The sequence below is a fragment of the Physella acuta genome, unplaced genomic scaffold (genome assembly GCF_028476545.2).
Source record: "Physella acuta isolate Inbredline_101_S28 unplaced genomic scaffold, ASM2847654v3 ptg001394l, whole genome shotgun sequence".
In the NCBI taxonomy this organism is placed as follows: Eukaryota; Metazoa; Mollusca; class Gastropoda; family Physidae; genus Physella; species Physella acuta.
Genome location: NW_026732909.1, coordinates 101,477 through 128,812, shown reverse-complemented (window position 1 = coordinate 128,812; position 27,336 = coordinate 101,477). Strand labels below are relative to the sequence as shown.

At 36.3% G+C, this 27,336-nt stretch overlaps 2 protein-coding genes across 2 annotated transcripts; both read right to left on the bottom strand.

Annotated features, from left to right (window-relative positions):
• Nucleotides 1-376: 376 nt before the first annotated feature.
• Nucleotides 377-8,981, bottom strand: LOC131927279 (proton-coupled folate transporter). Its single transcript, XM_059283043.1, has 10 exons — nucleotides 8,615-8,981; nucleotides 8,184-8,244; nucleotides 5,604-5,819; nucleotides 5,156-5,369; nucleotides 4,313-4,442; nucleotides 3,875-4,058; nucleotides 3,526-3,673; nucleotides 2,341-2,597; nucleotides 1,513-1,705; nucleotides 377-535 (listed from the first exon to the last, which is right to left on the bottom strand). Exons 1-10 carry the CDS (start codon nucleotides 8,979-8,981, stop codon nucleotides 377-379), a joined length of 1,929 nt encoding a protein of 642 aa, XP_059139026.1.
• A 5,122-nt stretch (nucleotides 8,982-14,103) lies between these two features.
• LOC131927278 (proton-coupled folate transporter-like) lies at nucleotides 14,104-22,735 on the bottom strand. Its single transcript, XM_059283042.1, has 8 exons — nucleotides 22,488-22,735; nucleotides 21,225-21,438; nucleotides 21,001-21,130; nucleotides 20,055-20,238; nucleotides 19,700-19,847; nucleotides 19,272-19,528; nucleotides 15,652-15,844; nucleotides 14,104-14,262 (listed from the first exon to the last, which is right to left on the bottom strand). Exons 1-8 carry the CDS (start codon nucleotides 22,733-22,735, stop codon nucleotides 14,104-14,106), a joined length of 1,533 nt encoding a protein of 510 aa, XP_059139025.1.
• Between the last annotated feature and the right edge of the window lie 4,601 nt (nucleotides 22,736-27,336).

The window sequence follows — 27,336 nt, the reverse complement described above, 5'->3', positions numbered from 1 at the left end:
ACTTTAGCTATTTCCGATTTCTCAAAAAACGCATGTAAATCTATAAAGTGCTAATAATATTCCGCAATATTATACACATTTTGTTTTGCTTTCACTTGGTGTGCAATTCTTTTTCTACGAGATTCTATTCTATTTTAAAACGTTTAAGTAATTAAAAATTGATTAAAAAATATTGTCTATAGCCCGAGTTGCCATCCCCCGTAGTGTTATATAAAAATATTATAAGAAAGTTTAGGGGAGATCACTGCCTTTTTATTTATTTACATAGAATACAGTAGGATGAATTGCTTTGAGCATAATATGTGATATGTGTATAGATGGGTGGGGGTGGGGAGTATGAGTGAATGGAGGGAGGGAAGGAGGAGGGAAGGATGCACTAGTGCAGAGCATCACTGCTGGACATCGTTGTTTCTGGATCTTTCTTCTCCGTCTCACTGGGTATATGCAGGGTGGTATCACGGCTACACACACTCTGGTAGTTCTTGGGCAAAGGGTCAACGACCGGCTTTGTCTGGTACCGAATGCACAACCACACCTAGGTTTAATAAAACAAAGCACGTTATATTTTGTTAAACATTTGTTTCTAATTTCTGGGTCTAATATAAATACTATAGGCCCGTATTTACAATATATATAATTTTCTTCATGGAGACCATAGAAAACACCAAGCTGTAAGCGCGCCTAGCTGTGGTTCACGTTAAATGTTTACAATCGTAGAGCCGGGTTTAGTGACGGCTATTAGGGGCAGCTAATTTAGTTTGTAACTAATTTGAACTAAGGGGAAGTAACTAAGAGTAGGCTGCTTTCACGACGGGGGTAGGGTAGGGGTTGGTGGAAAGGAGGGGGTGGGGTACTGTCGAATTCACAAATTATGAATTACTGAAAAGTAGCAAATAAAAAAACTAAACAGCGGCATATGATGCGCCGCGGGTCGGCTAGTATATACTAAAATGGCTCTGTATTCTAATAGACCGTTGGATGACTGCGGACTGGAAAATCCAATCACAAAGCCTGGGCTGTAGGTTGAGAAGAGCCAGATGTTGCCCATGCATCAGGCGACAACTGATGGACCTAAGAGACAGGACTTTTCGGTGTCGCCGGGGCTGTCAAAAGGAAACTAGAGTTGGTTATCCTATCGGAGTTTTATCTCCTAGATGGGTTGATGTCCCCAGCTGACGAGCCTTATCTCCTGGAGGGATCGAACTCGGGACTTTCCAACATGCCCGACAACTCCGATTCTTACAGCCTCTATTTATTTAAAATTTAGTTTCATGTAAAGATAAATTTAACTAAAATATATTGCTAAAACTAGTAAAGATAAATATTTTTTAAAGCTTGCACTGGTATTATTTTTCAACTACGAGAAAGACAAGTAAAATGTTATGAACATGTCCCACCTTTTAGACTTCATAACACATTAACTAGAAAATTGCAAATATATCCATTGCATTAGTTTTTGTGTACAGCTTTTGTAGGTAAATAAACCAGTGCGTTTGTGCTGTATAAACTGACCATTAAAATGATGAGGTCGAGAGTGACCAGTGCAGCTGAGATGTAGGCCAGCCCCGCCCAGATGTCCAGCGTAGCGGCGTAGATGTTGACAAACACGACAGAGCCCAGCAGCTTAGCCAGGGTCTCAGCGCTGGAGGCGAGGGCGAAAACCTTGCCCGTCTCGTCATCACACACGGCCTTGCTTAGTATGGACCTGGGGACAAAACCAAATGGGTAAATACAGCCTTGGTCAGGTATAGACCTGGAGACCAAATAGTTAAAAACAGCCTTGCTCAGTGTGCAGCTAAACTTAGATGAAAAATTTCAAGCCATAACTAATGTAAATTTTTAAAGTCTACAAAACACCGTCGTGCTCAGCATAATTGACTTTTAAGAAAAATACAAGTCTTTAATACATCAATATAGTTTATAGGAATGAAGAAAATATTATCTTTGTTAATAACCTACGGATGCCGAACGTTAGCCAAAAAGACACATGCCGGTATGAACGATTGCCCAAATGAGATTTCCAAAAAACCACAGTTTTCCCATTTGGGCTATGTCCATTCTGGAAAACGATATAAGGCGACTGTTTTTCTGGTATTCGTGATGGTCTATATTTACAAGGGTTAGTATAATTTGATTTTTTGGTATTTTGAAAAACGTCTTTGTCCATATTTTTGCTTTTTATCAAAGTTGCTAGCATATGGGATTATTCTATTTTTGAGCACTTCATAAAACGCCAAAATTTTAAGTGTTTTTTTTTTTTAAATATTAAAAGTGTTTTTCAAAAAAAAATTAATGTTAATGTGCTTAAATTTATTTTTAGAAATATAAAAATAGACTAACCTTGACCCTGACGATATGACTCCAACAGGGGAACTAACTAAAACAGAAACGTAAACCATCCATGTGAGGGTACAAAACCCCGTCGCTACATTCCTCATCAGCTTAAAGCCCAGCCCCAGCAGGACGATAGTGACGTCACTGAGCTTGAAGAAACTGGACAAGACGGGCAGCAACAGCAGAAGACAGAGTCCCATTCCGGCACAATCCACAGACAGCAGGTACCCGTAGCCAGACGGTTGCCATGACAACGGGGCTTTCTGGACAGATAAATTTGGGTAATATTTAATAGTCAAGGGACTAGAGCAGTGGTTCTTATCTTTTTGGAAGTACCGAACCCCAACTGTTTTCAATGCCAATCACCGAACTCTTCTTAATCCGATCGTTAATCATATCTGTAGGGTGTGTGAATTGACCACCGTCGAACCCTTGAGACTGATTCACCGAACTTCTGGGGTTGGCTCGAACTCAGTTTAAGAACCACTGTTCTAGAGGGTTATCAATATTAGTTTAGCATAAAGACATTTCTAGAGATGGCTGCCATGACAACGGGGCTTTCTGGGCAGATATAAATGTGGGTGATATTTAATAGTCAAGTGTCTAGAGCAGTGGTACCGAACCCCAACATTTTAAAATGCGCAATCACCGTACTCGTCTTAATAGTTACGTAGTCCGCATTGTCTTAAACCATGGGTCTCCAAACTTTTCAGTCCGAGGGCCGCATTACCCATCAAATTTCAGGTCGGGGCCAGTTTCTTCCAGGCACGTCTTTGATTTTTCTGGGCAAAGTTCCTCAGCCATCACCAACAGACGATTTTTCCTTGGACAAAAAGATCTCCGCGGGCCGGATGAGAGGACTTCGCGGGCCGGATTCGGCCCGCGGGCCGTAGTTTGGAGGCCCCTGTCTTAAACCGATCGTGAATCATATGAGTCGGGTGCGTCTTGACTTCCGTCAACTCGAGAGACTGACTCACCGAATATTCTGGGATTCGATCGAATACAGATTAAGAACAGTGATCTAGAGTATTTTCAAGATGGTTTAGCCCAAAGACATATTTCTAGTACTTTATTTAAAAAAATGTTTTTGTAGTTATATTTTTGTCTGTGTAGCAATTACTCCTGTTACCTGCAAAAACAGTACTGTGACGTCATATTACCTACACAAACAAAACCGTGACGTCATATTACCTGCACAAACAGCACGGTGACGTCCTGCTCGCCAACTTTACATGTCTGGTTGAGAAACATGGCCATGAAGGCGACTATGACAAGAGTTCTCTTCCCTTCTTCTCGTGGTTTAACGAGGGCCCTCACTGAGTCCTTCACGCTCTGAAGACTGTCAATACAATAACAAAATGAATTATTTGATTCGCAATCAACATATGCATTAATTTACATAACACCAGTTTTTAGCCCGGCGTTTTTATCCGTCAATAAAATATAATATAACGAAGCGAATGTCAAAACAAGTATGTTTCGTTACAAAACAAAACATGTTTACAAGGAATACAAAAAACAAAAACAATGACTAACTGACCTTAAAAAGGAAAGCATGTCTCTATTGCCACGCTTAAATTCTTTTTCACGGGATGAGTTTTTGTCAGAAGCCTCTTTGACAAAAATGACCACTGTTAGCATAGAGGCAGAGTGGAACCCGATGACCACACCCAATGTCGTCTGCAAGTTGGTCAAGTCCTGTAGGGCTCCTGCTAAGGCGGAACCTAAATAAAAATTCAATACATTTTCCAATTCCTATTTTAAATAACAATTGTTTTACTCCATATTTCACGTATGTTATTGATACAAAGCTGAAGAGACTACATACACATTAAAAATGATAAAATGTTTAATGCGTACGTTAGCAAGTTAAGCTTATTTTTCTGACTAGATGGCAATCAGGCACATTGTGTGGTTATGTAGAAAGAGTGATGTCAAATCAATTTAGGTGCTTGTTAAGACTTATTTGTATTTCGACCTATAATGAGTCCGAAGAAATTCATGGCCAGCAATTGTCCAAGCATTCTGGACCTGTCTTCGTCAGAGGTTGTATCGCTGATGTAGCTGTTGACCGCCATTGTTATCACAGAGCTTTTACCCAGAGCACCCTGTAGGTGTAAAGTAAGACGACGTGATATTTGGACAATTAGGACAATTAAATTATATAATTACATCTAAATCGATCACATGATGTTTGGACAGTTAAATTATACTAGACTACCCGTCATCCCTTGTGTAAGTGTGGGTTTCGGAGTTCATCCATAAAAAAATCACGTCTGTCACTTATCGACACAAAAAACCAGACCCCAAATTCAAAAAGACGTATTTTATCTTTTAAAAACACCGATTTCGGTTGAGCATGGGTCTAACCACATTATCCCTTCATATACTGACGTCACAGGTGACATTTTGAAAGTTGTATTAATTTTAATGACACCGACTTTAAAATTTAGCCTTCATTCTTAAAAGCAAAATTTAAAAAGCCATTCTTTTAAACTTTTATAATTAATGTGGTTAATCTACCAATGAATAAATCAATAAATTAATTAACTTCTTTAAATAAATTTGTGATTAACAGTCTGTCTAAAAACAAAAAATGTTCTCTACCTACATACTATTTTACAGCTCTACACATAGTGCAGATTCTCTCCTGTAGCCAATCAGACAAACAAAAAAGCAAAAAATAAAAAATAAAAAAATATTCAAACATATAAACAAACTTGAGTTTTAGTAGTATAAAGATAGAAGATAGATAGATAGATAGAAAGACAAATACATCTAGATCTATCACATGATATTTGCATATACAAGACTGACTAACCTGTACGAATCCTCCGATCATAATGATCATTAAAGTATGCTTCACCAACAACACACCCAAAATATACAACAGCACGGCCAGAATGCTACCTAAACTTGGAATAATCATTGGTGGCTTTCTGCCAGTACGGTCACTCCAAGCTCCACACAACAGCCCGAGAAATGCCGCGGGCACACTTACTAGTATACGGTGAATCATTAAAAATGTTGCAGATCTGATAAGATGAAAACGTGAAATATATATATATATATATATATATATATATATATATATATATATATATATATATATGTGTGTGTGTGTGTGTGTGTGTGTGTGTGTGACGTTAAGTGGGGTAGGTGAGTATAAAATATGCAATCATTTAATAACGGCTCATTGCACATAATTTGAAAAGATTAGAAAACTCACAATTTCAGCAAACCTAAACCCATATGTAGGTAGATCTCACCTGGCCTGTACAGGTGACTCCAGAAGTGGCAGCTCCGTCAGGTAATCACAGGGGTCAAGCGAGCCGTTCATGAACATCTGCTGCCCACGTGTCCAGCTGTCATTCACCACATCACGTGACATATCCTGACAGACAGCCGTGATGACGAAAGGACGGATAGCACTGTCCAGCATGGCTTCACCACTTTTATACAACAAGAAAACAACATCTACTGGGCTGTAGTTTAGAGGACACAACTTTTTCAGCATGCTAGGCTTGTGAACTTCTTACATCCTTTTCACGACACGCACGCTTGACGATATTTATATCCTGTCGTAGTGGGCTAAGCATGGTGGGATGGTGTGTCAGCCGGTGACACTAATAACTAATAACTCACACAGTACATTCCTTGCCAACTGTTCTTCCGAATAAATAACTACAAAGCGTTTTAAAACAAATAATCGATTTCATTTCAGTTCTTCCTGAAGCTTATTGATATTGTCTTTGTGCGCTAATGTAAATTAAACATACTATTTCCATTAGTATTACTCTAGATACCAACCTTCAATCGACACACAAATTATTGTAACGTTTTGAAGGACAATATGATAACGATGTCCGCGAATAGAGACAGTATCTGGTCTTCTAAGTATTCAAAAGGGTGACAAGTCATTTTAGCAAGATGTTCACAATTGTTGTTTATTTCACTTTATAAATCTATTGGTTTTCTCATCGTAACATTTTAGTGAGTGTTTTTCACTAGTCATTTATGGTTTATTCATCCGCCACGCTTGATATAGGCCTATTTGACAAGTTACGGTTAAATTTTAATATATATATATATATATATATATATATATATATATATATATATATATATATATATATATATATATATATATATATATATATATTTACCAGTTGAAGTAATAGAATTTTTACCAATAAATACCATAAAACATACAATTCTCTTTGAATATTTACGGACAGTAAGATCAAAGACTACAACACACAATTATTACTTTACTAAATCTCGAGTTTTGAAAACACACGAAGAACATTTCTGGTCGAAGGTGTATATTTTTGCTAGGATAAAATACAATGGTGTTTTCTTGTTAATAATCTTTATGCGAAGGAAGAAACAATTCATAAATCTAGTAAATTCTTAAATTAGTCTTCATAATTTAGATTTGAATTTTTAATTTATCTTAAAATGATTTCACTTCAGAGAAAGAACACATATATTTAAAACTTGTTTAAATCGATGAAAAAAAACACAAAAATTAAAATTACTGACACGACTGAAATCCTACGAATTTTTGTTTTGTTTTTATTTCTGTAGGATCCTAATTAAATTTTTATTACTTATTCTTATTTCATCTACCATACATTGGCTAGAGCATGCTACTGTTGGCTAATAGCTGAATCTTATGTAAACTATAATTAGTACTTGATCGATTCGATCGCTTGTTTTTTTTCGGCTCATGTGTAGTCCAGCTCTTAATGACCCTAACATTATCTTGTCAAACTATCAGAGTGAGTCTTTGAAATATCGCACATATGCAGAACTAAAGCAATAAAACAAGGCATTGTACATCCTCTTTTTATTTATTCCATGCATGTTTGACGCTATCACGTGAATAACTGTCTATTCACACATTTCAAACACTTGTTATCATTTGTAAGTTTTTTGAGTGACAGGCGTCTTTATATATTTAAATTTTGATGAAAAACGCATATGTATATTCAATATAAAGGATAATCAAGTCCCATCTTCACACCTTTCATTAAAATGTAAAATACATTTTTTTAAAACACTATTGTGATAGACACATATTGTTCCAGTACAATATTCCGCCATCTTGTGAACAGGTATCTCCAACTACTGGAAAACTAGAAATGTTTTGGCTTCGGTCTGTGCGTGGTTGGGACCGCACCATTATCCGCCACCATTGCAGCAGCTGTCATATTGATGTCAAGTACCGAGAAGCACTGGGTTGTGAAAAACCCGTCGCGAGACGCGTGCTGAAGTCCTTGAATCGTAACATTTATGTAACAGGAACAAAATTATCGAGGGTATAGAAGACAAACGTAACATGTCCGAAAAACAAGAAAAAGGAGAAAACTGAATTTCAATATTCTAACCCGTTAGTAAAATACTGCACAGTATTATTTGAACACGTTTCTCTAGACAACTATGTCCTGATTCCATGAATTTAAGATCAATTGTTTGCTGATACCACGTTTTGCAGAAGAATTCCAGACAAAGTCGTTTTTTTTTGTACCATCATTCGAGTTTAATAAACATGCACGACTTTTCTGTTTCTTTTTCTTTAGATCTGGAGTTGCTGACTTGGGTCGCTACCTTTTGATAGGTTATTCAAGAACAAGCTTGCACAAAAATTGTTTTTTTCATATCATAACTTGGAAGACTATAATATTCTTTGTAAATGTTGTGTCAACCTTCATTAGATAATTTAGAGTTGCAATTGAATCTACATATGCTGCAATCAACTGTTTTTGGATATTAAGCAGGAACTGTCTTGCCATTTCTGATAATGTACAATACACCATCATTGCGAGCCTTTTTGTCTTGTGTACCGTTCCCATTTTTTAGGTTCTCTTTTTTCTTTTTTCTCCCAATTTTTTTCTTTCTTGGTATCTGAAACATGTCCATGCTCATCGCGCATTATACTGATTGAGGCTAACTGCTGTTTCAATCTGCTTAATTCCTATTGCTTCTGCTATGGTTGTATTTATGGTTACTGGGTCCAGTTGGTTAATTAAAGTTGGATCACAGTTTACAGCCTCTACAGCTTGCTGTTAATTCATGTGTGAATGATGAATCACCAGATTTACATGAATTTGTCGTATCAAATTACACGTGGGCGATCTAATTAGAGCAATCTGTTTCAGTAGTGCATTAATCAGGGTCAACATCGACATAATAATAGCCAGTTGTTAATTTATTTGCGATAGCTGAATGAACTAATTGATATGGATTAGTAGTTTCAAAGTACAGTGGGACCAACTGATGAGACCCAGCTGTTTCAGTGAGTTGATCAGGGCTAACTGTTTCACTGAGTTGATCTGGGCCAACTGTTTCAGTGAGTTGATCAGGGCCAACTGTTTCAGTGAGTTGATCAGGGCCAACTGTTTCAGTGAGTTGATCAGGGCCAACTGTTTCAGTGAGTTGATCAGGGCCAACTGTTTCAATGTGTTGATCAGGGCCAACATTTCAGTGAGTTGATCAGGGCCAACTGTTTCAGTGAGTTGATCAGGGCCAACTGTTTCAGTGAGTTGATCATTGTGAAAACGTTTGGTTTTCTTACGAATGCCACGGTTTGGCTGCCATATGTTTTTGTAGTGTGTCCAGTTGACGAAATAAATCACAAACATTTCTAATGCACGGATGTTATTTGTCCAATACTACATTTGTGCTCTGTTGAGTTGCTAAAAGAAAGATAATAGATCTATAATCGTGTTTTGTGTTTTATGCAATGATTGGTATAGTTTTTGGACATTTTAGCATTGTGCTCTACAAGCTCATTTTCATGACTATACAAATATAAACTAGTATCGATTTTGAAAAAAAAACGTGAAAATACTGCGTTTGATCTCTATACCTTCGATATGATAAATGGACGGCAACATATTTAAAAATAAGACAGATTACAATTTATCTTTGGGACAGCGTGGTTGTGCGGTTGTAAACCCAAAAACTACGAGACTTGATCCCGAAGTGAAGTTTGGTGACATTGCTGAAGTGATATTGGCATTCTAATACTAACACTTTTCAACAAACATATTTGTAAATGGTTAATTTTTTCGCAATGTCTTTACCCTCTTTACAGATATTAGCTTGCTTTGAAATAATTTTTGTAATCTATTGTTTTAAAATGTTATTTCGTATTGTATTTATTGTTTACTTTGATGATCCGAGTTTTACTATTAAAAGAGACACGATAAAGGATAATTACTTACAAATGATAAGAGTTTTCTACGGTATGGGTTGGTAAATATCCTTTGTGTTTTATAAATAGGTCTACACGATTAGCTAGAAGGCCATGGCACTTTAGCGTTCGAGAGCTATGTTGCTAGCCATTAAGTCTCGAGCTCGAATCCGGGTTCAAGTGAATAAACCGTCCCTGAGTCCACCCAGCTCTCTAACACAAACAAAATGCAAACACAACACAAACACAACACAAACACAACACAAACACAAAAACAAACACAACACAAACAAAACACAAACACATATATTGAGGAAAAACTTACTCAGTTTAAGCATTTTAAATTATGTTTGTAGAAATGAGTGAGTATCGAAAATGCCAGTCAGGGTCAACTATTCATGACGTCCACAAAAATTTGGAATTTTAGACCCCCCCTCCCCATGTCCTCACGCGTCTAACTTCGACGAACGCCCTCCCCTCTATGTGGACGTCATAAATTGATGACCCTTATAACTTTAGCAGTGGCACCAAACTTTACATCGGGTTCCAATCTCATAGCTTTTGGGTTAACAGTCGTGCGCTCTACCGCACGACCGCGCCATCTCAAAAATAAATTGTAATCCGTCTTATTATTAAATATGTTGCCGTTCATTTATCATAGTTTTGCTCGTGTTACATAGGATGTAAATATATAAAGATGGCTGTCACTCAAAAATAAATAAATTACAAATTAGAAAAAAATGTTTGAAATGTGTGAATAGACAGGTATTTATGTGATAGCGTCAAGCATGCATATAATAAATAAACAGAGGATATAGAGTGCCTTGTTTTATTGCTTTAGTTCTGCATATGTTTTAAAGACTCACTCTGATAGTTAGACCAGATAAATATTCAAACAGCATTGTATATTTTTAAATGGTACATATTAGTAAAAAGTTATATTATTTTAACAGGTAGATTTATATACATTTTAAAATTATCTACACAATATCGGTGCATATCTATAGAATGTTTATCACTTTACTGTATACAACTTGCATCTGAATACTTTTTTATCTTGTAATTGAAGCACATTCTACATTTTTTGTTATTTACATAAATGTTAAAGGAATACTGTGACCCAGAGGCGTAGCGACCCCTCCCGGCGCCCGGGGACAAACTGTCAATTTGCGCCCCCCCCCCCTCGAACTTTTCATTTGCACCCCCCACCTCAAACTTCGCACCCCCCATAGAACTTTTCATTTGCACCCCCCTCAAACTTTCAATTTGGCGCCCCCCTAAGGTCGGCGCCCGGGGACATATGTCCCCCCCCGCCCCCCCCCCCCTCGCTACGCCTCTGCTGTGACCTAGAACAAATTAGAAAAAAAATAGTTTTGGTTAAATTGTAAACACACAAGCGTTAAAATGTATCTGTGGAATGCAGATTAGATTGATGTTCAGCTGGCACACGTGACTTGAAACTTGAAACTTGTTTTTAAATCTTAAAAATTTTATAATCTGTATTAGTTTTTTTTTATTTGATAACAAGTAGCATTGTTTACAACAAACCCCCTATGCCTTTAAAATACTACGCGCGCCTCTCTTTTCATTTAATTGTATCAAATTCATCAAATTCATTTGCTATTGGATTTTGCCATTTTTAAACAGAAAGCCGACAAACGGTCGTGTCTTACTTGATTGCAGCCTCGACATTTTTTTTTTCATTTTCTTCTTTAATCTAGTACTGTACGAAAATATATTCAATTTTACTACCGGCTTATATATATATATATATATATATATATATATATATATATATATATATATATATATATATTAATCTCTTAATTAAGTGAAATTATCATTTTTCTGTATAAATTTTGCTATTTATTTGCCTTGGTGTCACTTTCCTAAATGGTGTCACCCGGTGAGGTCCGCATCCCCCCTCCTCTAGCTACGCCTCTGGACACCTGATGAGACAGACATACAAACAGACAAACGACAAAGACTGAAAATTTATATTTAGAAACATAAAAAATATACAGGATGCGATAGACAAGCACACATACAAGACAGACATGTAGACGGGCTACAATTTGAGCATTCTGCGTTTATGTTTGCGTTTGTGTTTTCTTTGTGTTTGGGTTGGGTTTGCGTTTGTGGTTGGGTTTGTGTTTGCGTTTTGATTTGATTTGTTTTCGTTTGCTTTTTTGTTTGCGTTTGTGTTTGTGTTTACTTTGTGTTCGTGTTTGCGTTTGCGGTTGGTTTTGTATTTGCGTTTGTGTTTTTATTTGCGGGGTGTTGTTTTTTGTGTTTTGGTTTTGGTTGGTTGTTGTTAGGGTGGGCAATGCCGTGTATATGCTGATTACTAAATACACATGTCATTATCCTTTACAGACAGGTTTTTCACAGAGGCCAGTGTAGGGCCTGGCCGGGACGGCTAGTAATTAACTAAATGCGATGGTTTAAACTACATGTTATTAACCAGCCCTAAAATGATTTTGTTAACACAAAGTCATATCATTTTTTAATGAATTAAATTACTTTATTTGAGTACGGGAAAAGGTTGAAAATCCACGCTCGCGGAGATATGTAGACAGACTTCGAGCAAAAATTTAAAAAGACAAGCATGCTGACATACGGGCGTAAATGATACATAAAACGCAATAATTAAACGAGAAATGTTTTATTTCAATGTTACGTGGCGAGGAATCATTCGAGAAATCTTTTGTTACATTGGGAATGCTGGCTGAATCAAGTGTAGACAATAAGAGCATCGCGTGAACAAATATCTTTGCGTAGTTCTTTAAATAGAAAGGGGTTCTTTGCGTAGTTCTTTAAATAGAAAGGGGTTCTTTGCGTACTTCTTTAAATAGAAAGGGGTTCTTTGCTTAGTTCTTAAAATGCAAAGGGGTTAAGAGCTCCAGATCAGAATCTGTTGTCATTTAAAATGTTTATCAACGAATCAAGTACTTCTTAAAGATAATACGTGTGAATCGTGTGGTAGATTTCTCTGTACTTGTGAACTTATTTTATTCATTTTAGACAAGCCACTTTTAACTCAAGCATATATGTTACATTCTGTGGCGTAGCCAGGATTGTTTCATTGGGGTGGGGGGGGGAGGGGGGGGGGGGGGAGGCCGAGGACACGTCATTAGGCACTGTCATTATCCACTTCATCTAAAGAATCACACTCCGAATGCAGGTTCGAGATAACAGCACCTTTTTTCTTGGTGAATAATCACTGTTTAAAAAATAACATTAACAGACCTCCAATGTCTTAGGTCCACACACTGCATTACTCCGTATCTCACGTTCTACTGACACTTTCCTCCCTGTTCAATCACTCTGACACTCAGGGTACTCTTTATGAGCGAGCACGGTCACAATAAATCCACAATCAAACATGCCGTCTCTTTGTTACACCTATGGACCGTAACGTACTTAGCTTATTTTTTATTTACTTAAACACGACCATAATTCAAACAAAACAAAACACAAGATTTGCTAAATGCGACATGTAGCAATTTGGAGTAAACCAATCAGTTCCACCTATGTAAACATGAATACGGAAACTTTAAATTTCTTTGTGGAAATCTAAAAAGTTTCTCAGGACGCGAGATAGTTTCTAATAAATATAATCTTTTATCATCTGTTAGAACTCCTTTTATAAAATTGCCTTTAATTTGCGCATGAAACAGGCGAAGTTGCTGTATTTATATATTTTTATTTATTTCTTGCTGTAATGCACATTGAGAAGCAATATTACTATCTTCATCGTTTTCAGCTTTATTTAGCTGGAAACATCCTGTTCGATCAATTCTCAGACGTTTGCAACTAGTTTAGTAACAATGAAAAAACACCAAAAGCTTTTTGTGTGTGTTCTGGAGTGAATGTTTGGAATCTAAGTGACTCGTGCTGGAGTAAAACTTGGCAGGATACACGATTAGGCTTCAGTATTCCATCTCTAGGTAACGTAGCAAAACATAATTTAAAAAAAAATTGTGTGTAAGTTGGCGACCTTTTGCAACCCAAAATGGGGTCGCGTCCCACATGTTGGGAGCCGATGATAAAGCAATTCAGTTAAATTTTATGCCAAGATTGAGTCCTGATATAACGAACCTCATAGATCAGCAAGAGGACTAAGAGTTTATTGTGCGGTGCTTTTGGAGAGGATCAACAAGTAATCAGAGTTTCTTCCAGGCATCTCTTCGGGGGGTGGGGGGTTGAGGGGGGCTGAAAGAAGTCTACCGCCAACCCCCCCCCCCCTCCCCGAACGAAATGGAATTTATATAGAAATTATGTATACTTTTACCAGTTCCACCCCCACCCCCGGGAATTTTCAAATGCCCCCCCCCCTCGGAGAAAAAAGTCAAAAAGTCAGGAAGAAACACTGTAAGTAATACATTGGCTTGCGAGGTTAGTTCAATTATTTGACCTTGTTGAGGTCTTTACAACGATTTGGATATCTTCTTTTGATACAAATATTTTAATATAAGAGACAGGAGTGAATAATAAAGTACAACATACGAGATGGAAAATTAGATTTTAACAGTTAGGGGGAGGGAAGCGTGGATTATAGGAGACCATTACTGCAGAGAAATGGCGGAAGTTGTCTCTAGATCTTTCTTCTCCGATTCACTGGATACATCAGGAGTGGCGTCTGCTACACGACTACATGTACTCTGGTAGTTCTTGGTCAATGGTTCAACTGTTGCTACGGGATGATGTAGTTGGTACACACAAACCTAGATTTTTTTAGGAAAAGAAAATATAGCTGTTTGAAAGGGAAGAATGCATGATTTGTTGTGTCTCATTTTACTCAACATATCATCCATGCTGCTTATAAAATATACAAGCTGCATACCCGTGCTCAGCCACGGTAAATCTTTTTTAAATGTACCAACTTGGGAACAGAACAAAACAAAACACAACACAAACACAACACAACACTAACACAACACAACACAAAAGAAAACACAAACCCAACACAAATTCAAAAGAAAACACAAACACAATGCAAACCCAAACGCAACACACAAACACAAAAGACAACACTCAAAAATTTGCATTCACATTTTGCTAATTATATTATTGCAACAATAATTCATTCTTGTAGATTTTGCATTACTTTTTTTTACAAAGCGTGATTTGAATTTATTTTTAAATTACTTCCCTTGGGAAATTACAAAACAGTTTAATTAATTGTTTTTTTTTACCCTATTATTATTAAAATGTATCCACTTTTTCTTGGAACCTAAACGAAAATAATATTTGACATTCTTCCTTTTAATATGTTTTAGCAATGTGCGTGTATTTAATATTTTCTTCCAGTTATTCGAAAGTGTAAAAACTGTGGCAACTATAAAATAAATTTACGTCGTTATATAAACAAACCCTACTCCATTACTTATAATAAGGCATTGCAATGCACTGTAAAAGCACTGCATGGTGCGGTGTTTACTTTTATTGATCCAAAATCTATAGCGATGACGGACGTACAGTCCGCTTATATAATTCTCTTCTTGGAGACGATAGAAAACACCAAGCTGTAAGCGCGCTCCCTACCAACCCCACCCCAACATGGTCTGGTGAGCTGTGGTTCACGCTAAATGTTTACAATCGTTTAAAATAGTTTGAAACTATTTTAAACTTAGGGGAGGTAACTAAGAGGAATTTTCCTAAACGGGGGGGGGGGGGGGGTTGGGAAAAAGGAGGGGGGGGGGGGGTTATCATGGTTATTTTCAGTGGCAGCGTTGGTACTGTCGAATTCACAAATTATGAATTATTGAAAAGTAGAAAATAAAACAACTAAATAGCTGCGTATGATACACCGCGGGTCGGCTCGTTATAAATAATATTATTCTCCACCAAAATAGAAAATTGCCCTTTTACTAAATATTTGTTTATATTTTTTCGTCTCTTCAGAGAACATTGAATCCCCATTAAAATACACAGTTTAATTTTCACGTTTAAAAATAAAATTGAAAATAAACGTTTTGTATTATGTATAAGTAAACAATCTTCAATTAATGAAAAGTGTCAGAAAGTAGTATTACTATCGTAAATCTGTGTCAGTTCTCACAAGCCGATGATGAAAATTGTAAACTGCTATTATTGAGTGTAAAACAACTGACCATTACAATAATGAGCCCTAGAGTGACCAGTGCAGCTGAGATGTAGGCCGGCCCCGGCCAGATGTCCAGCGTAGCGGTGTAGATGTTGACAAACACCACAGAGCCCAGCAGCTTAGCCAGGGTCTCAGCACTGGAGGCGAGGGCGAATATTTTGCCCAACTCGTCATCACACACGGCCTTGCTAAGTATAGACCTGGGGAGATTAAGAGGACATTATTGTTAGAATATTATAATATTAGCATGGATTGATAAAAGGCTATCTTTTATTTATTTTATTCACTGAACGTACTGTTTACTAATTATAGTTTTTAATCAACTATCCCGCACTATTATAGACGCGTCATCACGTTCATTAGGTGCTCAATGGTTTTAGTCATGAAACTCTATTGTAATTTATTTTAATTTAAAGCACTGAAAAAAAATGCATGAAATGATAAAGTGCAATATGGAAGGTAAAACAGATATTTTAAATACTGCCTTTTTTAAATTTTATACACTGAACGTACTGTTTACTAAGTATTATTTTATCTTTCGGTATGCGGACAAGCTGGGGTTTTTATAGTCGTTCACTGAATCAGGCGAGTCTGCCTGTGCTCGGGCAAGGTGCGATTTGGTGTCACGGGCTCGACTGTGAGCACTATGCGTTTATTTTTGGATTTAAGTTGTGTTTATGTTTTCGTTAGGAATTTTAATTGCGTTTGTTTTTTTTCTTTTGATTTTATGTGTTGCGTTTGTGTTTTCGTTTGTGTTTTCGTATTTGCACTGTGTTTGTTTACAGTGTGCTTGTGCTTTCCTTGTGTTTGTGTTTTCTTCTGGGTTTGTATTTTCTTTTGTGTTTGTGTTGTGTTTGTTTTGTATTGTGTTGTGTTGTGTTTGTGTTGTTTTGTGTTGTTTTGTGTTGTCTTGTGTTTCTATACCGAATAAAAGAGGTAGTTAAGAAACTTAACTTACGCAAATAGGCCCTATTATTTTAAAGTAAATTGTATCCCAAATTAGCTAATTCCATAGCCAAACAAACAAAGATTTCTATAAAATAATTAAGTCCTGAAATAGCTTAGTATGGAAATTTATTATAGGAATAGATTCTAATCTAGATAGAGTCTAGATCTAGTTCTAGATCTAGAATCTAAGTCTAGTTTTTCCGTAGATCAAGATCTAGAATCTCTAGATCTGAAACCAAACAGATAAAGTAAATTTTATAAGTTTAGGCCGAGAAAATTGTATTGTATACATTTCATAGCGTACGTAGATCTAAATTAAAATTGGATGAAATAGTTCATTTCTTTATATTCTAAAATTGGAAGATGACGCTATTAGTTTTGTGTTCTTCCCTTAGTTTAAACATATGGCATGTGACGTCATTGTTTCTTCCGTTCTTGTCACGACAATAAACACTATAGTTAGAAATCTGCTTCTACATTCGAATATGCCTTTATTTTTATTTTCCTTTTTTAAATAAAATTTAGTTTATACAGACCACAATATTATTTTCAACAGAAGTCCGTATCTAAGTTCTCCATATATCGCTGAACATGATGACGACGTTGCCAAAAATATTGCGGACAGAGAGAAGTACGCACAATTGCTTTTAAATATATATATATATATATATATATATATATATATATATATATATATATATATATATATGTTGGCTAGTATTATATTGTTTATTTCTAAGTAAAATGGTAACTTGGGTGCTTATTATAAGGGTTTAGGTGACTAGGACTAGTTACAGAAACCCAAGGGGCTAAGGTGTCAGAAGTGGGATATAAATGTTAGGGGTTCGTCGAGAAATAGATATCTTATACCCCACTTCTGACACCAAATGTTAGGGGGGTTTAAACCGATGAGGTGATCTTATTCACTTATCCGTGCACCTTTGCGTGGTGACAAAGGGGTCTAATAAGACCTGAGCAAAACTAATTAAAATCTATTCAACACCAATATTAAACTAAAAATAAGACATAGTAAACACACATAATATGCATTTATTTATCTTTGTTTGACGTCACAAAGGTTTATATGTTAAAAGCAAAGACACAATACAAATAAGACCTGGCCAGTCTTTCATATTCAAGAAAACATCACTTGAATTTCTAATACAAGTCAAAAAGACAAATATAATAATCAAACTTACATTTCAATGCAGAATTAGTCACCGTGGTAACTGACATTAATTCATAGAAAACACATATATAAGTGTGAATAGCAAATCTACATTTACACAACTCAGAATTCACACATGTCATATCCTCTAGTCCTAACTTAAATACTTGCACTGCTTATGTAATCTCAGAATCACACTTGTCAAAGTTATTCTTTCTAGTCCTAATTTCACTTGTACTGCTATGTAATCTCAAAATCAAAAACGTAAAAGACATCGTCTCTAGTTCTAACTTTACTACTTGCACTGTTATGTAATCCCAGAATCACACGGGTAAATGTTATCATCACTAATTCTGATTCCACTAATCAAACACGGTTAAAGTTCATCTATGAATACTCATCAGTACTCACAACAATCTAGCTCGACAATCAAGCGACAGGCAGTTTCCAGCCACTAGAAGAAAACATTGGGCCACTTGTACAAACATCGGGCCACAAAGATAATGGCCACTGGAACGAAGAACATATCTACACGGCAGACGTTTGGCCACTGGTACAACATTGGCCACACGTATAAACATCAGGTCACATACATAAATATCTGGAACGACGCACATATGTACAGCGACAAAACATCGGCTGGGACAATAATCCAGCCTTAGTGGCCAGCCTTCAAGGCTGCCACCATCCGAGGCCTAGACCATGGTGTCTAGCCTCCGATACGTGTGTAGGAGAGAGAGACCTCAACATAGTCGCCCTTCCTCATTTATAGGCTAGTCTTGCCCCCCTTATCATCTCCCCAGAGCTATAGAACCCGAGTTGGGCTCCGTACCATCTCTCGACGTTCGAGATAACACCGGTCACTATGCACCCATGCGTTGCACACCCGATAACTGACCGCTATAGATCTTCCCGTTGTCTCAGGGCTAACGATCGTGTCATACACCGCTCGAGCTAACGTACGGCCACGCGGTACTCCCGCAGCATTTCACACCTGACAACTGACCACAACAGAGATCATGAGTAATGATTCTACCGAGACGTCCAGCGGCATGCCCGAACTCAACTTTAGACATAAATCACCGCGGGTGTCTTCCCAGCATTACGTGTCACTCATGCACCTGCATAGAGCTCGCAGCCCTTAACGACCAGAGTGAGCCGATAACATTTTAATTAGATTTTAGATTTCCCTGGCCTGTTCATCCCCAATATCTTAGATTAACCCCTTGGGTTTCTGTAACTAGTCCTAGTCACCTAAACCCTTATAATAAGCACCCAAGTTACCATTTTACTTAAAAATAAACAATATAATACCAGCCAACATGCTTCTTAAGAATCAACAATTTGGTACCAGCCAACATATATATATATATATATATATATATATATATATATATATATATATATATATATATATATATATATATATATATATATATATATATATATATATATATATATATATATATATTGCTCTTTATCATAGTTTTTGAGAATGCAAATAGACTGACCTTAACCCAGAAGCTATGACTCCTAATGGGGAACAAACTATAACTAAAACGTAGACCATCCAAGTCCGTGTACAAAACCCCGCCATCACATTCCTGGCCAGTCTAAAGCCCAGCCCCTGAAGGACAATGGTGAAGTCACTAAGTTTGAGGAACGTGGACAAGACGGGCAGCAGCAGCAGAAGGCAGAGTCCCATCCCGGCACACTCCACAGACAGCAGGTACCCGTAGCCAGACGGCTGCCATGACAACGGGGCTTTCTGGGCAGATACAAAAAAAATGGTATAGTCAACAGAAAGCGTCTATATAGAGGTATCAACGTTGTTTCTGATGAATAATCTGAAATATTCCTAGTACTTTCTTAGGAATTGTGTAGATATTTAAATTTTGTGTCTATCGTTGACTCAATAAACACCGTAACGTCACATTACCTGCACAAACAGCACCGTGACGTCCTGCTCGGCAACTTTACACGTCTGGTTGAGAAACATGGCCATGAAGGCGACTATGACAAGAGCTCTCTTCCCTTCTTCTCGTGGTTTGACGAGGGCCCTCACTGAGTCCTTCACGCTCTGTAGACTGTCAATAATTAAACAAAATTCTACATTTGTATACGAAATGAAAATAGTTTGTAATAATATGATTATTGGAACTTATAGCTAGGCTTTTTTAATAAGCCATTAAAATAGAACATAAACAGAGTGACACTGTGTTAAGATAATGTGTGTTTGCTCACCTTAAAAACATGTTTTAATAGTATAAAAATTAAATGTATGACTAATGGACCTGAAAAATGACTGCTTTTCTCCAGTGGCACTCTCAGTTCCCTTCTCACACAATGAGCTTTTGTGTGGAACCTCTTTGACAAACACGAAAACGGTCAACACAGACGCAAGATGAAAAACAATGACCGCAACTAAAGTCGTCTGCAGGTTGATCAAGTCTTGGAGGGCTCCCGCTAAAGCGTAACCTAAATATTTTTTTAAAAAATAGACAAAGTTAAAGCTTATATTGGCTGGGCATAGTGCTAACCACTTTCCCTTCATATGCCGTGGTCAAAGAAACTGGTGAACTCTACTTCACTTGCTCCATGGACTGTCAGGTTCCAAAAGGAAACCTTAAAAAAAGCTTATATTAGGTAAACCTTTTCCATTCCACCTGTTACGTATTCTATAGGCTATTGATTCAAACTGAAAGATAACTAATAATAAACCGGGAGTGATATCCCCTAAACTTTCTCGTATGTTCTTTTATAACAGTAAGAAGGGAAGGCACTGTCAGTGCAATCGGTACTCAAAATATGATTATTTTATAAACCACAAATAAAGTACCTCTTCTACATATCATATATACAATTTTGTCAACCTAACCTAAACGGTACTCATGTTATCCTGTTTACATACACATAAAAACCCACGATAGGATTGCAAAACTATGATTTTTTTTACTCCGGAAAGTTATAAAATGGTAAAATTTGTCAAAATCTCGATTTAGATTTTCGCCCAATTTGGTTGCCTTTGTATTCGTTATACAATAAAGTATAGAGGTGTAAAACGTTAAAAACTGTCCAAATATCTATTAAAGATTAAGTATGATAACAATACTTCCTCTATCCGAGAAAGTAAACAATAGTTAGTTTAAATAAGTTAGGAAACCATATTTAATTTGGTTATTCAGAAAGAATAATTTCTAATTACTTCAATTATTTATTAAAGCTTATCAATGTTCAAACCTATAATAAGACCAAAGAAATTCATGGCCAACAGTTGTCCAAGCTTTCTAGACCTGTCTTCATTGGTCGTTGTGTCGCTGATGTAGCTGTTGACCGCCATTGTTATCACTGAACTTTTACCCAGAGCACCCTGTATGTGTAAAGTAAGACAAAATGATGTTTGGATGATTCAATTTTATAAACACATCATACGAGATCACATGATGATATTGAAATTTACTTACCTGTACGAATCCTCCGATCATAATGATCATTAAGGTATGCTTCACCAAAAACACACCCAAAATATACAACAGCACGGCCAGAATGCTACCTAAACTTGGGATCATCATAGGCAGCTTTCTGCCTGTGCGGTCACTCCACGCTCCACAGAACAGCCCGAGAAATACTGCGGGTACACTTACTAGTATACGGTAAATCATTAAAAATGTTGCAGATCTGAAAAGATTGAAAAGTTAGCATAAAATAAAATATATCCATGTACATCCCTAAGACTGATCCTACAGGTAATTCTTATCGTAATCTAGGAGGACAGAGGAGGTGGGAAGGGCGTTAATAAAGTGTTAGGTCACAATTTCTCGTTTAAAAAGGTATTCGTTAATCTGCGTTATAGCAGTTATTCCACCTCTACTAAGTAATTTTTTTTGAAAATTATAATTCAGATTAATGTAGTTAACTAATCTTGATGACCAAAATTCCTGTTTGAAAATTGTGTAATTTATATGGGATAGGGGTAGGCTGTGGCGTAATTTTTATGAGTGTCGTCCGACGTTTTGTGACGATGCGTGACGATAGATGGGGGTCGGTGAGCAAAACATGTGAAACCATTTATTAATCTTCATTTACTGCTTTCTAAATTGTAATGTTGGACCTGAGGCGTAGCGACCCTTTCCGGCGCCCGGGGACAAACTTTCAATTTGGCGCCCCCCCCCCCCCCTCGGGAGCAAATTTTTAATTTGCACCCCCCACCCCCAATTTTCGGCTTGCACCCCCCCCCCCCCACACTATTTACAATGCAAAAATGCAGCTAAAATAACATTTTAATTTGTTTTTCCAATCCATTTTGGCGCCCCCTAAGGTCGACGCCCGGGGACATATATACCCCCCCCACTCGCTACGCTTCTGTGTTGGACAACGCTTCATCCAACATAATTAAAATTATATATCAATATGTTATGCGCCATATGGACTGTTGACTAGGAATTCAGCTGCTTTTCTTTTCTTTTTATATCTTCGATAGCTTTTGTCTATCAAAGAACAAACTAAAAGGCAGCAGTTGTTTGATTATGGAGTTTTCTCTCCTAGATGGGCTGTTGTCACCAAATAACGAGCCTCTTATTTACGGGTTTTGAACTCGGGATTTCTATATTAGGCACGCACGCGTCCAACTCCACCGTGAGTGTATTATTAACTTTTAACATAACTTTGCGAAAATATAAATAATCAAATATGATCAAATGTACACCTAATATGTAGGTAGATCTCACCTGGCCTGTACAGGTGACTCCAGAAGTGGCAGCTCCTCCAGGTAATCACAGGGGTCAAGCGAGCCGTTCATGAACATCTGCTGCCCACGTGTCCAGCTGTCATTGACCACATCACGTGACATATCCTGACAGACAGCTGTGATGACAAAAGGACGGATAGCGCTGTCCAGCATGGCTTCACCACTTTTATACAACAAGAAAACAACATCCACCGGACAGAATTTTAGAGCACACACCTTGTTCAGCATTCTTGACCTGTGAAATGTTACCACCTACTTTTCAAGACATGCTCGCTCGACGTAATTTTTATCCTGTCTTATGTAGATATGCACCGTGTGGCAGCCGAAGTCACTCAATTACCACATTCTCTCTGTACAAAAATCAACACCTGTTCTTCTGAATAAATAAATACATACAAAGTGTTTCTACAACAGGTTACAGGTTTCAGTTTCTTGCTGAATTTCATAACCCTTGCATCATGTGGGCGTAATACAAATTTAACTTTAAATTTTCTTTTATATAGCAGCCTAAAACTTACTTAAAATAAAACGGTAATGAGTTACCCTAAACTTTTTACTTATATAACAGTAATGCTTTGATGAAATCGGGCTATAGAAAGGATAGGTAAGTTTGTTGCAAAACTGCTCGGTTTTTTTTTTTTTTTTTTTTTTTTTTTTTTTTTTGAGAACGCAGCGTCGAAATGTTCTTATAACATGCTATATGAGAGTATAAGATAAAATTATCAAACTCTATATAAAATCGAATATGAGATTTCTTCCACATATGGAAAGGATACTCAAGTCATAGGCTTTTGAGAAACTGAAAATAGAGAAACGCACTTCTTCGCTTTTTTTTTTTAGAAATCGCTTTAAAATAGAAAGAAACCTACCTATAGGATCTCATATTTATTTATAAAATACGTCCATCTAAATGAAAAAAAGTACTGAAGTTATCAATTTTTCATCAAACGGAAATAGATTAAAGCACCACTTCCGTTATCTGGAAATCGCTCAAACATTGATTGAAAACTACGTAATGGGTCTTATACGTGTATATAAAATTACGTCGTCCTAACTAAAACGATATCTTGTCCTGTTTTATTGGGTAATTGTCGTGTATTAGGGACTATTTTCTTTGGGTTTTCTTTGCCGGTTAAAACACGGAAGCAACATATTATCTATTTGAAGGGAGCATGACGTTTTCACGAAAGACATTTGGCGAATGGGACAAATGCCCAAATTGGACAAATGCCGCAATGGACACTTGCCCCAATGGGACCTGCAATATTTAGGAAGGTATTAGTTAATGGGATATTTTTAATCGTCTTATGTTTCATTAATTTCCATTACTATTATTATGACATCGACACAAAAATTTAATAAATGACACACCATGGATGATAACCACATTAATATGTAGTTTTTTTTTACTGTATGGCTCGGTAAAATAGCGTGTATGAATTTTATAATATTTGCACGATCATTTAGACGCAAATCCCACATTAGGAAAGTAGAATTCGTTATAAAATGCTAGATAAAATTGTGATAGTCCATACATTTTAGGGGCCCTGAGCTGCTGCCCCATCGTCCCACCCCCTAATCCGTCACTGCTTCAACGTGTTTTATTTCTAAATACATTTTGTTTTATGCAAAGTACAGATAAATGCGTTGAGCTGGATTGCTATAATTGAAATAACACAACCCCATCTCTCAACTTCAGGATCGGAAACATTTTTAAAAGTTTTATTTTTAGATCGAATGTCGACGAAGGCCATTGAACACAGCAAGATTTAAATGTTCTTCCCCTTGAATACCACGAGTTATTGCCGCTTGTTTTCTCTGAGGATTAGGCCGGAAGCGGGTTAATGGACGCTTATGTCTCGTGCGGCCGTCACGAGCAGTCACGTGATGGCGGTGGAGTGATTTGACTTTTGGTGGTCCCGTCCACCCCGGTGACGTCACAAGAAACCGCAACGGTGGATAATTGGAAACAAGAGAGGGTGAAATATAATTTTTTTTAATTCTACAAGTCTTTTGTTTTCTAAAGACCAAAATTGTGTCCTAAACTCAAAATTTGGTGAAGTTGATGTTCGATTTAGACAGAAATTGATTCGTGATAAGATCGATTTCCTTTTAGATTGAAAAGGAATTTAAATGCACCAATTCCAACAGCTTTAAAAAAAAATTTAAGTTTTGAATAAAAATAACACGATTAGCGTTTTTCTCGGACAGATCAAGTTTTTGTTCATATTTTCTATATAAGCTGTAGGCTATTTGCTCATATTATTATCTACTGAACATGTAGCTAGGTTTTACTCAAATGACTTCATATCAAAACACATAACAGCACAGTGAAGGATTTCATTTTAACTCGATGTGCGACTAATATCTAATTCTGATAAAATAAATTTTCAGCAAAAGAACATAAGCTTTTATTTTATGTCAACTCGGTTGCGGACAGGGGGTGAAGTGCAGACGGTCATTGTTACATATTGGACAGTACTTTAAAAACACAAACGCTCTAAACTGAAGACCTTAAATATCCATTAATTCTTTTTAATTTAAATTAAAAGGTATGTACAACAAGAAGCTCAACAACACAACGCAACTGTTCTGTTGTTTTTGTTGGTACTTGTAACGCCCTGATTTACTTGAGGCTTGGTGACCCCCCCCCCCCTGATTCACATGTGACCCCTTGCGTTGCTGGTAATCCCGACCTAGTGACGCAACTGTTGTTATTTAATGCTGACTGTTCTTCAATACTGCCTTTAAAAACATCGAGATAAAAAATCGACTGGTCTGGAAGTATTTTTTTCACAGAAAAAAAATATTTGAAAACTAGTTTTCTATTCTGTAATCACTATGATTAACATAAATGCTTGAGAAAACCTGAATAAAAATTGTCTTTAGGCTTGGTAAGCCTGTCGCTCCCCCCTAGAACTTAGGCCACTATCTAGGCGTCTCTGTCCTGTGCTAGTAGTGCCTTTATGTGAGCCACATTAGTTTTCGTTGAAGTTCTAAAATAAAGAACTGTTTCAAAGCTTTATTATCTTCTAAAAAATCAAAAGAAAACCACAATAGCAATGAAAATCACGCGATAAAGGATATTAATTACGAAACATGGATCATCAAAATACACAACAGCTCAAAGTAAACAACAATTTGGAAAAAGGAACGAAACAATCCTTTTAAAAAATTAGAAGATTTTTTTTTCAATGCAAGTTAATATCTGTGACAGAGTAAAGACATTGGGGGAAAAACAAATTCGTTTCAATTTAAAGCAATAACAAAATTATATGGATGAATTTTGAAATAAAATCAAGTTGCAGAATAAGAAATACATGGCTTAAAAGTTTCAATATAAGGGGTCGTTATGTGATTAGGGGTTCTGGACAATCAGGTGGGCATCCATAGATTGGCTATATATATGTATATGTGTATATATATATATATATATATATATATATATATATATATATATATATATATATATATATATATATATATATATATATATATATATATATATATATATATATATACTCGGTATCTCTCTTCTAATGTGAGTTTAGACAAAATGAAATATACAAGAAAGAAGATCAAAAAGGACAAGCAGATTATTTTGGAAAGTCTTACAAGTTTTTTAATTAGGGCCCTTCTGTCGCGTGATTTAATTAGTAGTGTATTTTTTTTTTATTTTCTACTTTTTAGTGCATTATTTCACAAAAGCTTGATATTAAAACGTTTTTTATGAATTATTTTTTCAGTACTTTAAATTTTTAAAACTTACAATAGAGTTGCATGACTAAAAATCATTGCGCACCTAATGAGCGAGATGACGCAAGTATATTATTGAGGATTAGTTGGGTAAGACTGCCTACTAATTTGGTTAAAATTTTAATTAAATCATTAAAAATTAATAAGGCAACCAATTAAGTCAAATTTAATGTCATGTTGCATTGTCTTCATGTCTTGACCCACGTACCAAAAGCGAACCGCATCTGTCAGAAAAGTGTCCATAATTTTGCTCGGGCGCTTTGATCTAGACCGACTGACGACAGACTGACGACTGACGACAGACTGACGAGGAAGTGAGTTAAATAAAAACTTGTAAAATTTTTTCATAAAAAAACGTTTTAATAACAAGCTTGTATGTAATAATGCACTAAAAAGGAGAAAATAAATTATACACTACTATTTAAATAACTATAAAGAAAAGCGGGGTTCACTTTAGTATAAATTGAATACCTTTACTAATATTTAGGAAGATATCGACGCTTTTCTTTATAGTTATTTAAATAGTAGAGTATAATTTATTTTTCTACTTTTAGCGCATTATTACATAAAAGATGGTTATTAAAACGTTTTTTATGGAACATTTTTTAGTACTTTACATGTTTTATGTACAATAAAGTACGTGACTAAAAACCATTGCGCACCTATTGAACGTGATTACGCCCTATTGAACGTGATGACGCGTATCTAATAGCACGGAATAGTTCGATGAGACAGCCTACTAATTTGGACAAAATATTAATTAATTCAGAAAAACTTAATCAGGCAACTAATTAAGTCAAATTTAATGTCATGTTGCATTGTCTTCATGTCTTGACCCACGTACCAACTGCGAACCGTATCTGACAGTTAGAAGTGCCATTAATTTCGCTTGGCTGTTTCGAGAGGAAGTGAGTTAAATAAAAGCTTGTAAAAACACATCTTTACAGTATTTGATCAGTTCGGCTCTCATATATTCATAAAGTTATTATAATGTTTGATTTTATAGGATTGTATTTTGATTCATCGATGTGAATGATTCCAGTAAAAATCCCTTTACCCGTCAACTAATTATC